The 15666-nt window shown below is 37.0% G+C and overlaps 1 protein-coding gene across 1 annotated transcript; it reads right to left on the reverse strand.

Moving 5' to 3' along the window:
* Positions 1-2098: 2098 nt before the first annotated feature.
* On the reverse strand, positions 2099-9847 carry Erk7 (Extracellularly regulated kinase 7). Its single transcript, XM_073092186.1, has 8 exons — positions 9712-9847; positions 7243-7580; positions 6136-6342; positions 5265-5405; positions 4619-4758; positions 3970-4168; positions 3358-3516; positions 2099-3057 (listed from the first exon to the last, which is right to left on the reverse strand). Exons 2-8 carry the CDS (start codon positions 7548-7550, stop codon positions 2589-2591), a joined length of 1623 nt encoding a protein of 540 aa, XP_072948287.1. The 5' UTR covers positions 7551-7580; positions 9712-9847; the 3' UTR covers positions 2099-2588.
* Positions 9848-15666: the final 5819 nt, after the last annotated feature.

Raw genomic sequence — 15666 nt, forward strand, 5'->3', positions numbered from 1 at the left:
TGGAGTTTATTTTGAGTCTGGATGGCCTCTGCCTTTTTTATGTACCACTGCAGTGCATTGGCTTTTGTCTCGACTTATGGAGACCTAGTGCATACTTCATGACTTTGTTTCAATGCGGAGTGGTGGGAGAACGTACGTGGCATTGCTGACACGTCGGATGTTTCCAAACCGTCCATAAGACTACCACTATGCGCGCTTCCTCGCTTAGTGGTAGCCTTACTCAGTGGTAGTGGTAGTCACTCATTCACCGCCGCCCGCCTAACGCTGCTCAAATTTGTAAATCTATTAAGATACACAAGTCGCGGGTCTATACACTTGAGTCCAAATAAGTAGTGCACCTTATTATTAGTTTTATTTGTTTGAGCCTCACAACAGAGACTCCTAGTTTAAGACTATGAGTGTTTTAAAAAATCTATAATTTTCTATAGACACTAAACTGTAGACTAAACTAGACTATAGGGCTAGACTAGCCTAGACTATGACAACTATGGCATGGCTATGGCAGTGAAATAGGAATCTATTGTTTAATTCGTTTCATTTCAAGAACATAACTAGGACCTTATTCCTGTCACACGGGTATACGGTCACATTACGCGTTATATCCTTGCAATATCTTCAATACTCGCATGCGTGTGACAGAGATGACAGAAAACGGTCTATGAATTACAAGTACGTATCACTCCCGCAAGCGGATCAGATCAGCACGTAGACACAAACCTGCGTGACAGGAAAAAGGCCCTAAGGTCCCTCTATTTTGTGCAACTTTAAAAGCTTTTACAAGTGGCTGTAACATAAAAAACGTCTTATTTAAACGTTTACCTTTGACCTATCTCACTTTATCAAAATTCTTTAAAAAATGTCATTATAATATTCTCTTCAGAGTGTACACAAAAATTTTGGCTTAAAAAAAATCAGAGTATTTAAATTATTATCATAAACCCATAACTACTTATGCTTGTATTTATGCTTGCAGATTGTAAAAACAAAAAAAAATATCTGTAGATCACAGACCTGTATGTGTTTTGTACCCAATTGTAGATACAGCATGTAAATATGTACAAAATTACGTACAACTCACTATTTACCCTTCCCTATAACTATATAACTAAAATTTTAATAATACATCAGTGCCGTGCAAAATACAATAATGTAACACTAATTTTGTACCTTATAATTTTGTAATAATTTGGACGGATGCAGTCTCACAGAAAACATTACATTTATGACTATATCGTACTAAATAATTATCATAAGTAAGTAAAATACTTTTTACACAAATTTATAAATGAAAAGAATATTTACTTTTGAGTAAATTTTTTTGTCATCACGATGGTACATGATTATGTACAGGGGGCTGCTTTTTATGACAAATCTATATCTAATTTGAACTAATTGAAAAAGAAACAACGTACATTTTTGAAATAAAAATAAAAACTTGTGAAATTTATCTTTTCAAAGCGATCCAGGTTTACAAAACAAAATACCTTAAAAATGTATATTACACTTTTTCAGTCCGAAAACTCGCTGCACTCTCCGGTAAGCTAGTTGAAAAAAGAGAAATATTCAATATACGAAGCCCGATAAGTTTTATCGTTATATTAAAGCCAAACCAAACAATATTTTTATACTTATAAATTTTCATTTAATTCTTGGTGATATTATTCTGATGTATAAACTATATAATTGGAAAGTTTCATTCTAATCCGATTAAGCGTTTTTGCTACAAGAACACACGTAAATCAATCCATCCTCACAAATTTTCGGCTTTATAATATCATTGGATAGTAGGAATAGTAGGATACGAGGCCTGATAAATTTAAGAATAAACAAAATTTATGTAAAAGACTTGATGAATAAAAACGAATGTATGGAGACTGATATGCTTAAACCCGCTTTTATTCAAACGTCAGTTTATAATAATTACGAAAAAGCTAAATGCGAGAAACGAAATAAAAACGGACGGTGTGTGCAAGAAATCAAGGTTTCAAAAGTTAATATACGCAGCCTGATAAAAAAGTTAAAAAATAATAATAATTGCTAAGAAACTTTGTACATTTTTTCATGCTTTCTGGCAAAACAACCTTTAAAAACCATGAGAACCCAGTTACAAATTTTTGGAATATAGGACATACCAACAGACTGTCCCGGACGGAAATAGGCGATTCCGTAGGTTAATCATAATAATATCATACTGATTGAATATCTTTAAATGTTACACCCGATAAAAATATATACGTACTCAAAATTGATAGAAACGCCATTTTATGTCTAATTTTCGTAAAATCTTCGACACACTCATTGCTACTTCCTAAAGACATAGAGAATATTGTACTTCAATTACTTTATCACTGAACATTTTAATGTATCTCTTATGGTCAAGTAGGATACTGTAATAAATGCAAACTATAATGTTTGAAACTGTGAAAAACAATATAAGACTAGATTCCTGAGACTAGAAATTTAATATCATCAACGAAAAAACAAAATATCCACCTTATGTACTACATCCGATCGAGCCAAACCACATCAACATCTGAACATGCCCTTAAACTTGGAAAGAACAGAACCGCATGGAATCCATCGAGGTCTTACCTCTTCCTACGAATGCTGGTACGTAGATCCATCAAAGCACTCGCCGTGATAACGCCATGTCGTTGAGCTGTCCCCGCATACTCATAATCCGCGTCCCCACCAATAGTTATCGTCGAAAACGACGTGGAATTCCGTCGCTGCTGTAGAGATTTCTTCCCTCCACTCAAGAAGCCACTTTCGCAAGGACTTTGCCTTGCTACCGGCTGAAAGTAATCACCATGGCAGTTGTTCTCCAGCCAATCATTACCCCTGTGCTCGAAGAGTTTCGTCGCGCGAATCGGTTTGGGAATCTGGTCGGTCCTGTAGTCTTTCGGTTTTTCCGCGGTCTTGGACGGTTTCGGCCTGGTCTTCTGGTCGGCTGAGACGCTCAGGTGCTTGGTTTTCGAGGAATAGCCTTTGCTGTCGGTCGCGTCTTGAAAGCTCTTGCTACTCTTGCTTGGTGTTGATAGCATGAGGGTTTTGCTGCTGGGGAATAAATGGTTTTAATTAATCCTAACATTATTTATCGTCACAGCGTATTTTAATAGAATACATCTTGAATGCCTATAACCTAGAACCAACCTATTACCTAATACCTAGAACCAACGGTCATTTTGCCTGAATTCGGTTGCGGAGTCTTAGCCACTCTTAAGGATTAAAGTGAAACGCCCCATTTAACGTAAATACCACAAACGTACATATTAAAAGCTTAATCCTATAATCGCTTACTAAGAATTTCTTAAAATCTCTCAGGATCAGCATTCCTAACAATCATCAAGTCCTTACCTAGAATGGCTCTTCCTGGGTTGTGAACTGCTCGGGGATCCCTTCGCCATGATGCTGTACAGCTTGTTCCTGTAATCATCTACTGATAGCTGCTTATCATCCCGCAGTGGCAGCAGAACATCTGATTGCAGAGTGGGCTCGTCGCGTTCACGGTGGAATCTGAAAATAAAAATTGTATTCATGATAGTCAAAAGATTTGAACAATTTTGATGCTTTCAACTTATATCATACCACATAAGCATAGTGTGAAGGTGGTAGAACTCTTCACATTTCTACCAAGTACCAGTGCCACACATTACTGGCTTATAACAGCAGTGTTGTGCTGCTGTTTTCTGGTTTGAAGGTTTTGTGGTACACCATACATTTACAAGAACAACAACACACCTATTACCTTAAGTAAAACCTCAATATTATCTGAGATTGATTGCATATGTTCAAGGGTCACAGTGCCCTTATCATCAGGTAGACTGCATACACATTTGTTCCTTCTATATCATAAGTAAAGTATCCAGACATGACGTCATCAACATGCAAATTATAAATGTACACGTCTGTTTAAGTTAAATCAAGTCTTCATATTTCCTCAACACCGTCTACAAAGGATCCACTTACTTGGCAACATATTCGTGGTCCAAAGCCCGTTCAGCACTAAGCCGCTTGGCCGGGTTGAAGACCAGCAGCCGGTGCACCAGGTCCGCGGCGTCGCGGGGCGCGCAGGACATTAGAGCGTTCAGCGTGACCTTGGTACCAGTGGTCGCTGCTTGCTCCTTGATGAGCGAGGAGCCGTAGCCACTACACACTGCTGTTATGTCTGAAAATGTTGTTATTTTAAGTCTGGTGTAATCTTTAGAGATACTGGAGAATTATTATAAAAATCCCATTGCCTATGTCATTTCCACAATTTAAGCGAATCTAACGACGCCTCACTATGTAAAAAATCATCAAGCATTTTGATTTGTTGTTGGGCTTGCCAAAGAATGAGACATACATATAAATTAGCTTAAAAAATTACCCTCCGCAGATGGGTAATAAAAGCAAATACTTCAACGACAAACTTTCACGTGTCTACATAGGATAAATCAACGGATTTTATTTTCGAAAAAAGCGCACATATACAACAGGCCTTATCATGCAATTTGTCCTAAACACTTTTTTTTCAAAAAAATCTCACGTGCGATACAGGTCTGTGATATTAGCTTAATGCTTAAAGAGAAATATTATAAAAAATGTACTGTAAATAAAGATATTTTGATTCATTTACCTTCAGGCGAGGGTCTGGGCAAGGCAGTCATTATAGTCTCCACCTGGTTGACGGTAGATGTCCCCGGGAACAACGGCTTGCCAGTCAGCATCTCGCCGAGGATACAGCCCAGAGACCACATGTCTATGCCCTTCGTGTAACTGGAAAAGATTGAGGATTATTGCATCATTTTTAACGAATGTTTTTAATTTTCAATTTTGCAAATTTGCCTACCAAAGATTAAAATTTTAAATTTTCTAGAAGGTTTCTCTCAGAAATATTAAATAGATTTTGCATAAATATCGATCCTTATTCATAATCTGCACTGCTAAGTATGGGGCTCTTATCAAAATGAGAAGAGGTCAAAAACTAATGCGCTGAAAAACTGCACACATCTTTTAGAGTTTTTTCAGAGATTTCAAATTTAAATACCTACTTACATTAACTTCAATCGAACTATACTTTTTTACAAGCACTTAAAGTCTATTGTCCTCAAAAATCAATGCGCTGAAGAAGCGCACACTGTAAACTTTACACATCTTTTGGATTTTTTTTCAGAGATTTCAAATTTAAATACTTAAATTAACTTCGATCGAACTATGCTTTTTTACTAGCTCTTAAACTCTATTGTTAAACTTAAACTCTCTTGAACTTTGATTATACTAACTTCTTGCTAGCGATGAGAATCTCCGGCGCGCGGTACCACCTAGTCGCCACGTAGTCCGTCAAGCAAGGGTCTGCACCATCCTCACCACCAGAGTACATCGAGGATACTGAGCGAGCGAGGCCGAAATCTGCTAGCTTCACCCTTTGGACACCAAAAAAATACTCATTAATTACGTAAGTAGCAAACTATAGTGCAATCTATTTCCTCATTAACGAATCTTATTAATTTTCAATCTTGCAATTTTTACCTAAAAGAGAACTTTGAGGCAAAATATTAAATTGATTATTTAGGATTTAAACCCACTGCCTGTAACTGGGATTTCTTATCAACGCTACATAGAATTAGAGTTCTACTCTAAAACCGCCCTTGTCAAACGAAATTTCCATTTTGAAATAGGTATGACAGTGGTACCTGATTCTGTTACCTTTTTTTTTCTTCACGAGGGGGAAACCTTAAAAGATATCCGACGACGCGGGAGCGACGTCGGATTATGTGGGATATTTACCGCACTAAAACTCCCCCCGGTGGCCGTCCTCAACGCTTGTTGTAGAACTCCGGGACCTCCGACGGAACACAACCGGAGTCCTCCAAGCGCGACGCCCCGATCGGGCTCTGCCCTCGGGGAGCGGGAATAAAATAAAATAAAATAAATACCGCCGGCGTTCCCGGGTTCGCTTACTGAACGGTTCGAGCTCCCCGAACCCTTGCCGCCCGCAATCCCGGAAGCCCCCTTTTAGTCACCTGTTACGACAGGCAGCGGATACCGTAGCCCTATTCTGGTCCCGGAACTACAGGGACAACTTAATTCTGTTACCTACCAGTACATATAGAAAGGAAACCAGATAGCAATAACAAGGAAACCACAACCAACCTGCACGCGCTGTCAATCAGCACATTACTGGGCTTCTGGTCCCGATGGATCACATTCCCAGAGTGGATATACTTGGTCGCTTTGAGCATCTGGTACATGATGTACCGCTTGTGGATGTCCTTGAGGATGTTCCCTCGCTTGATCACGTTGTGAAGGTCCGTCTCCATGTACTCGAAGCCCAGGTAGATATCCCGGTTGTTCAACGCCCTGAAGATTTACAAAATTCAGTATTCGTGTTCGTTCTCAAGGTATTATTTGTTATAATATAGGGAGTAGCAGGTGAGCGTACAGTCCGCCCGATGGTAAGTGGCTACTGCTGCCCATGGACATCTATAATCAACCCCTGATATGATACGATTTCTACATGCGGCCACAGATGCGCTACTCCTGAGGACTAAACTGGAACACCTCGGAAAAGTATGTCTCCCTAGTTAGTAATAATACATCGTCAGTCAGTCGGTCAAAAACAAAGTGCTCAGCAGATGTTATTCGTTGCGTTTTAATATTATATAGTGTTCAATGATGCTAAACTATGCTATGTTAAGCTGACTTATGCTATGCTATATTATTATATAACATAATAATATAGCATAGCATAAGCTATATGCTATGCTATATACTACTAACTAGAACTAGTTGTATTCAACTAGTTTTTGCTCGCGGCTTCGCCCGCATTTAAAAGAAAATAATATGACATACTAACATACATAAAACTGAAAATGTGTACCTTCATTGCAACGACAGTGGCACCATCTGGCGAAAATTGGTTGTACCAACTCTGGAACCTTCGTGGGCTCATGGACAACAACTTTGCTAAAGATCATCACTTGATCAAATGCATAGTTTACGACTCAATCCTTAGATACTAATATCGATTAAAATAATCAATTTTTTTGGTCCAAAAGATCGATTCTCCGATTAATCGATCTTAGATCGCCATCCCTAGTTCCCGTGGGATTTCCGGTATAAAAACTATCCTATATCCTTTCTCGGGTCTCAGACTCTTAAATTTCATTAAAATCCGTTCAGTGGTTTAGGCGTGATGAAGAGACAACCAGACAGACAGAGTTACTTTCGGATTTATAATATTAGTAAGGATAATCATACCTGTGTATACTATGCAGCTTGACGATATTAGGATGATTCCGAAAGGATTGCAAGAATATAATCTCCCGGAAGGTTCGTTGAGCGTCAGTTTGATTACGAAAAGCGTCGAAAATCTTCTTAATCGCCACAACTTCCTTCGTCTTCTTGTCCACAGCCTTCCACACGATACCGTACGCGCCCTTACCAAGCCTCTTCCGTATATCAAACCTTTTAAGGATATGCTCGTCGATTTCAGACATATTTTTCTCTGGACTTTTCTTAGCATCTTCTTTGCGCTTCTCATCACGTTTATTTGGATTTTGGCTCATTGTAACTCTAACCGTTCTTTAAACTTGTGTCTGGAATGTATTTTAGAATAATTTTATCGAGGAATTGATATATTTTAATATGTAACCTTTGATGAGTAAAATAGAAAGATACTTCACCGCCTTGAAATTGAATGAAGCCACAAAAAGATGAGTTTTTGAATTCTTGGCAAATAAAAAACATTTTTAGACAAAATGAACGTATAAATAACTAATACTACGTAATTTACGAAATAAATAAGTATTTCAGACATTTTAGAACAGAGACGTGGCAACACTTTACGTGACAATTCCAAATCTCAAAACTGATTACACTTTCTTGTTAGGAGTTATCAATCTTTGTATTTTACTCATCTAAGTATGTAAAGAGCACGATACGCGGTTATTATTTCATTATTGCCGATATTTCGACCCAGTCGCATGGATCGTGGTCATTGACAAGTACTAGTGGTAGATTAATCTATCTACCCTACGTCTAGTTCGTTTTTTTTCTAGGATCCATATCACGACACAACACTAACAATATCTTTATGTACCGAATATGCTACAACAGGAATTAAAAGCGCGTATCTTGAATACCGCGAACATTTTTTTTTTTTTGTTGACGATGGGGAAACCTTCAAAAGGTACCCGACGCCGTGGGAGCAACGACGGATTATGTGGGACTTTTACCGCACTAAAACCCCCCCCGGTGACCGTCCTCAGCGCGTAGAGGACTCCGGGATCTCCAAAGGAACGCAACCGGAGTCCTCTTGGCGCGTGGCCCTGCCTGGCTCCGTCCAGATGCTTATGAAGCTCGCCACTCCGTGTGGAGCGTACGACGGTATGAGGTCACACATACCATCGTTCTTCCCGGGGTCGCTAGCCAGGCGGTTCGAGCTCCCACTCTTGCCGTCCGCAACCCCGAAAGCCCCCTTTTAGTCGCCTCTTACGGCAGGCAGGGGATACCGTAGCCCTATTCTGATCCCGGAACTACAGGGACAGAATACCGCGAACCTATTATATTAAAATTGTGCCTGAAAGGCAGCGATGTCGTGATATTCGTATCGACAATGTTTATGTAAATTTTGAGAAATCAATTGTAAATTTGAATAACAAATGGATGACCTTAATTTTGAATTTTATTGATAAAGGGTTCGTGCTTGCGATTCTGCCCTAATTCGTCCCTCCTTTAATGTTTACTACTTACCCCTTATGCCCTATAATAATAATAATAACTACCCAATTTTTTCATGTTATCAATGATTTCAGTCCAACTGCTGTTTTTTTTTTGTTTTCATTCACCGTTGAAGCAAATTATAACATTCACTTAAGTACGTACCTAAATTCGAACGATAAAAAATCCTCTGGATTTGAATCTTAAGCCTTCAGCGTGGAGGTCGATTATCAAAGCACAAGACTATCACTTCTTTATTGAAAATGTTATATGCGTGTCACAAACAAATAAAGGCCCCACATTTTCGTTAAATCCAGTAAAAATTATAATTCCCAACATAGGGCATTCCAGGCTTTATTGAAAGGCGACTTAGAATATTGCGCTTTACAAAATAAGTAAAATACCAAAATAAAAGTCTAAAAATAACACGCACACCCGCATTATAATTAATCCACTACAGTAAAAAAGTGACACTGAAATTTGAATTGTTACAATAAGCATTACATTTCTTCATGCAATTAGGATCATTGGACGTAAAAGCAGCTGGATGTGCGGGATTCGTTCCTGGATATACATTTGTGATTTTCAAAATTATGTGAATATTAGAGATTAAGTATTGTATCTAAAGGAGATGGCAAAAATCATAAATACATGCATGAAAATTCAACATATTATTTCCAAGGGTATGAAGTCTCCAAACAGCACTCGGCCACTCGGACCTATTGTATCAGACTCTACCAAAATATTACACATTCTTTAAAAAAATCTACCGGCTATGATTGCGGCTTTAAAAAACTTAACAATTAAGGAAAGACGTAGATTTACTAAAGACTTCTCAGTTGGAAGCAAGCAAGTCGCGCGCGGAACTAATTTAAAACATCACTCATATATCAATCATCCATTTGTCTAAGCAACGAAAAATAAATCAATAAAGCATTTAAAACTGTAATTTCAAACATTTTACACAAAACAACTCAAAAACAAACCTTAAACCGTTGATATACTCACAAAACAGCTGGAATCTCTCTCCACATCCATATTTATTCTACAATTATTTCAAAGTATATTCCTGTATATTCACTATGAAGTATGAACGATGAGCGACCACACTTCATTTGTTTACAGCGGCTAAACAACCAACCGTTGTCATGACAACGAACTGTCAACTTGTAAGTGACACCTATAATTTGTTTAATCGATAACAATCATGAATTAGTTGGAATCGATTTTTTGTTGTGAAACATCGAGGGTTCGCCTTCAAATTATTCACGCGTAAAGTTATTAGAAATGAGAAATCTTTGTTTTACTCCAGCGGAATCGCTTATTTCTGCCTTATAACAGCAGTAAGCGCTGGCTGTATACTGGTTTGATGGAGTGTTTGTCCTCAGGGATAGGAACATATGTGTAGCCAACGTCATGCAGGACTCCAATACTATCTGAGATTGGTTACAGATGTCCGTGGGCGGCAGGGATCACGCAGATGAACATAATCATTTGCTACCTTTATATAAGATGCTTTTACGAAGTAGTCTCTGGATACATTTTACTCTAGCTAGACTAAACTTTTTGATCTACAGAACACTCATGCGTGTAGATTTCTTCACTATGTTTAAGTTTACCATTAAAATGATTTAATTATAAAGTTGTACTTTAAATTACTTTGAAAAGTTATAGACGTATTTAGTACCCAACAGTTTTGAAACCCAATATTCAATTTGTACCCAATAGTTTTGAACATCTTACATAAGGAATAAGGAACATAATATAACACATTTTCTACGGAAATAAACAAAAAAGTTTTTTTTAATACTTTATTTGAATAACATCTCATAACGATATAATATAACAGATAATATTTTATGACAAAACCTCAAACCAACAATTAATATCAATTTTCTATACTAAAGCAAAATACAATTATTTTTCAAAATACATATCTTATGCTTATCTAAATGTGCGTTTTTGATATTACTCACAAAAATAAATATTTTTTTGATTTAAAAATAAAAATGTAAGTTCTAAAAACCTAACGGAATGTAATAAAAATATACAATTTCTAAATGCAAATCTGAACAAAAACATAATAAAATAAAACAAAAATATCTATTAAAAAAATAAACGTTTTTAAGTATATACTTAAGTTAAAATAATGCATCCTGATATTATGAATTTTTCAGCTGTCATTATAGCAAAAAATATATTAAGTATTTCTCTCTACACTCTTGTGGCAATTTATAGCTGCCGTAGGGTCACACTCTACGCAACGTGCAATATTGCCGGGCTATAATCAGATTGCAATATTGCCGGGCTATTCTGCGCATAGGTGTGCACGTAGCCACACTTCGATGTCTAGCGGTTTTGATTGCAATTTAGCACAATTGCAGCAAGACTTGATCAGTGGCAAAATTAAACTTTAGTTATTACCAAAATGTATTTATGTTACAGCAAACTTTTTTTATAAAATTTCCAATCATATTATAGCAACTACGCAGCAAAAATAACTGCAGTTAAAACTTCAATTAATTACATGGCCTTATTAAGTAAACATTGCGTTACTTGCAATATAAGCATAAATTCAATTTTAAGATGGCAGAATGTACTTAGCTAAATATGGACGACTCATAAGTTAATTTATTGAATGAAAGTATTTTTCTTGTCACGCGGGTTTGTGCACGGATCTTGTCCACTTGCGTCGTAATGTAACATAGACACTAACGCTGTTTGTCCACTGCACCGTCACCGAGCCGATACCGATATTTAATCACGGCGCCGAAGTAGCGTACACATACATTTACTATGGGATGACGGTGCTCGGGTGACGGATATTCGGCGGACAAGCTGCTATAGCAAATGTATGTACGCTACTTCGGCGCCGTCATTAATTATCGGTATCGGCTCGGTATCGTGGTTGGTGGACAAACAGCGTTACTGTGGTGTGCCGCACGCACGCGGTTAAGAGATCATAGTGGATTATTTGATGCAAGTGCCAAGTAGGCTAGACAAGACACGCGTGTGACAGGAAAAGTCCCTCAAAATAACAGTAATTACCAAACCACTTTTATTCTTGCTTAATATATATATAATTTTATAAGTACAAATAATTTATGGTAACATACTTCTGCATGATAAATGCATAAGAGAATAAATAATGACATGACCATACTTGACGTCCATACATGACGTCACAGATGTTCAAATGTTTTGATTAGTGTATAACTACGAGTAAATTGTTATTATAAATATTTTGATGTATGGATTAATGTGATATTCATTTTCAAACATAATAGGCACGTGAAATTGTTAAAAGATTTCGTATTTTAAGGACAAAAGTTGATTATAAGTAGTAGGGATTCACCGGTTCTGGGGCACCGATTTTCCCCCCTCCCCTCTCTATTCACCGGTTGTGGGGCACCGACTTTTCCCCCTCGCTTCCCCGTCCCCCCGCTGCCCTGTTTGCCACGATCGAGGGGCGAGCCCGGCTAAAAAAAAAAAAAAAAAAAAAAAAAAAAAAGTTTGGTGTCAAAATGGGGGTTTCCGACCACGCCCGATCGATTGCACGCATTTATTTTACGCTATCTCCTTTGCTTACGAAGTTAGCTTTTATGAATAACGACCTCTAATTCATTATCTAATCACCTCCTTATCTCATTAAGCTCGCTATGTCCATATAACAATACGGACCTTACTTATCTAATCACCACTCGCTGTCCTCACAACATAATAGGGTCATTATCACTGTGTCGTTAATGATGGGGGTATGCGCATGGTAATGCAATAAAAAAAACTTCGTATTGACATTGTTTATTATTTCCAAAACAACCTTTTGAACAATTGCGATACTACAATATCGTTTATCAATTTATCCTCACAAAACAGGCTTAAAAAATCTCTGAGTGTATTTCCATAATACATGTAATGCAAGTATGTAAGACTATATTCTCCACAAACTGAAGACCAATCAAGTTGTATTCTATATCTATTAAAATCCCAATGCTTTGCGTTCCTTCTGAAAAAGGCTTTGTGATGGCCTGTTGGTGGTCGGCCATATGAATCAAAATACCCACCGATGCCATTTCTGTCTATGTACATGCCTACCCAGTGAGAGCCTGGTTCACTGTCAGGGTCCAAATTACTTATCAAGTACATTGGAGTCTTAACGTATAGCGGTAATCGGTTTGCTGCATAGACATTGTTTTTCAAGCTACAATGAATTTTACTTAAATGCTTCTGAATCTCGATTGTATCCATTGTGCATGCCTACTTATCGATACCTCTGATAGGTACAATACACTATTTACAAATGCAGAGCAAAATTATCCAAACCTTATATTTAAAGGGACGCAATATGGTTTAACTCGAATGAAAGACTTCAAATAGGTATAATATATTACATTTATTAGGCTTTTACTTACATCTAAGTATATAAATTTATCTTAACTACTGTAGTCGACGGTTACATTTCGGTTCTTATCAATTTCAATAACGTTATCAAACTCTGCATACACTATACAGTTAATAGTTTCGGTTAGAGTTGATTCAAACCGAACTTCTACCCTTACACTGCCATGCTTTATAAGATTCCAATGAGTCATGGAATTTGATGACAAATCAGGAGTTAGGTCAAACGCTAATAGGCAGTAACCTTTTGCATATTGCTCCCTAGATATTCCATTACCTTCATTTAGAAAATGTATACCAGTCCCCGAAAATAAAGTGTGATAGGCTGCAGTAAAAATATCATTCTCGAATGATGGTTGCAATGCTTTTGAAGGTATTTGTTGGCCATCAATATATAAACAAAATGTGTTCATAGCATAGTTTTCAAAATTGAATGGATTTTTAGTAAGACTTCCATTGAATGCTGTGTTGTTTACAAATCCAACTATACATCTTTTAGGTACTTGCCCCAGAAAAATGTTGTCAAGAGTCTTTCCCTGAACCCCTGATGGTATAGTTAAAACTTTGACTTCAGCTCGAGTAATAGGATATTTTGCTGTAGTAGAGGCTAAGACTTTTTGATGTGCGAGGAGTACAGTTGGATTTATTCGTGCTCTACGAACAATAAGAGTTGCATCCGTAATGCATACTTTACATTTTATATCAGTAGAAGAACCCATCAGATTAAACGATTCTCTTGAGCGAATTAATTTGACACTCATTTGAACCCCATTAATTAAAAACTTTTCTTGATTAAATATATCACCATGTAGATGTCCAATCATTTCTATTTCTTTACTTTCAGATGCTAGTTTTTGTCGTTTCAGAAATCCAGGATTTGTGTTGTCTGTTGAGTTCATTTGACCAGCTGCATCTTCATACCAAAGACCACAAGTCAAATGAGATTTCTTTGCGGCAGGAGAGTAGTTCAGCAGAGTTTCCAAATAAGCACGGTAAGCATATGTATTATTAGGTGGTGACACAAGTTTTTGATTTAAATATACATCTAACTGGCTGAATAGTGAGTGTAACCAGTTATTTATTGGTGCTATTACTGTGGGTGTGCTCACTTTTGATGAATCTAGGTTAACTATCTTTGCTTTAATATGTATTAACGTATGCGATAAATCTAGGTAATCGTCACCAGATCCTGGTACTTGAAATTCTATTGGTCCATCATCAGCAAGAGACGAAATTGGTTTGTAATGAATCCAAATACCATTTTCAATACTTGTTTGTGTTGATGGCAATGCAAATAAATCTAGTTCAGACTTTATACATTCACAAGAATGACTATGTAAGAAAGACATAATTCCTTAAATTTATTAGTTATGAAAAAATATCTTTTATGTTGGCACGAGAAACTGCCAATTTTTTAATAGCTTTCACTTTAGCAGCTGAGCGTGCACTGAGTGAGGAAAGACGCTTTCTCTTCGTTATATACCCCGATCCAGACATGTTTATTCTATCAATTTTTTCATCAACTTTTCGTTTTAAATTGGAACTAGCGTCCTTGAGGCGAGATTTTATTGAATCCTCCATGGGTCGTGCATTCACTAAGTCCGACAAAATACCAACTCCAGCGCCTAGTGCTTCTTTTCCTATAACTCTAGCACCCCTTGAAAGCAAAGGTAAAACTGATCTAAACAAGCCTCCTAAAAAACTGCCAATACCATGACCACGTTGAAACGCGGCTCCTTTATATATTACTCCAATACCAGAACCAGCTTGATGGGAATAATAATGTTCGTAGGGGCAAGTCATATTATTATTATTATTATTATGAGAAAACATTGTTGTGTTTTTTAAAGTGAAGTTTGATACACACAGTTCCAAATTGAAATGGTATCTTTTGACCAGTGGTTGACCTTATATCTATTTCAATAGTGTCAAATTCTCGTCGCATGATTGGTAAATAGTGAGGAGGTGAAAAAACATGCATTTTATTCGCCCCATAAATATATTTCATTGGATCTAATGGTATAATTCTTAGTAAAGGAGTCATGACGTCACCTACTATCTGTGGTTCAACTATATCGCAATATACAAATAATTGTGATGGTAGACCTAAATGTAAATTTGCAGGACACTTTCCTGTGTTTCTTTCAATGAGATTCCTGTCAGGTTCAAACCCAAGTTGAAACGACAGCTTAGGAGATAGCTTCACTGATCTTATTGATTTATCGGTAACAGAAACACAAACTAATTTTGATACTTCATCATAACGAAATTTTATATTTTCCTTTGTATTATTTAAAGCTACCAAAATATGATCTATGTTGTCATAATTCGTCGCTGGAATATGAGTCTTGTAATATACTAAGGATGGTATTTGATCGCCTGGCATGGTCATGGATTTTGTAATATATATAATATTTTCATGTTCTTGTACAGTAAACATGGTACATGGATATTGAAATTCGGCAACTCCAACTGACCATTCCCCATCTAGCGTTAAGGATTTTGGTAATTTTGTTGAAAACTTCGTTGTTTTGTTATCAGGAAAGTACTCCATAGAACTGTTAC

Source organism: Epargyreus clarus, unplaced genomic scaffold (genome assembly GCF_041222505.1).
Source record: "Epargyreus clarus isolate Ecla_fem2 unplaced genomic scaffold, WU_Ecla_fem_2.2 ptg000035l, whole genome shotgun sequence".
Lineage (NCBI taxonomy): Eukaryota > Metazoa > Arthropoda > Insecta > Lepidoptera > Hesperiidae > Epargyreus > Epargyreus clarus.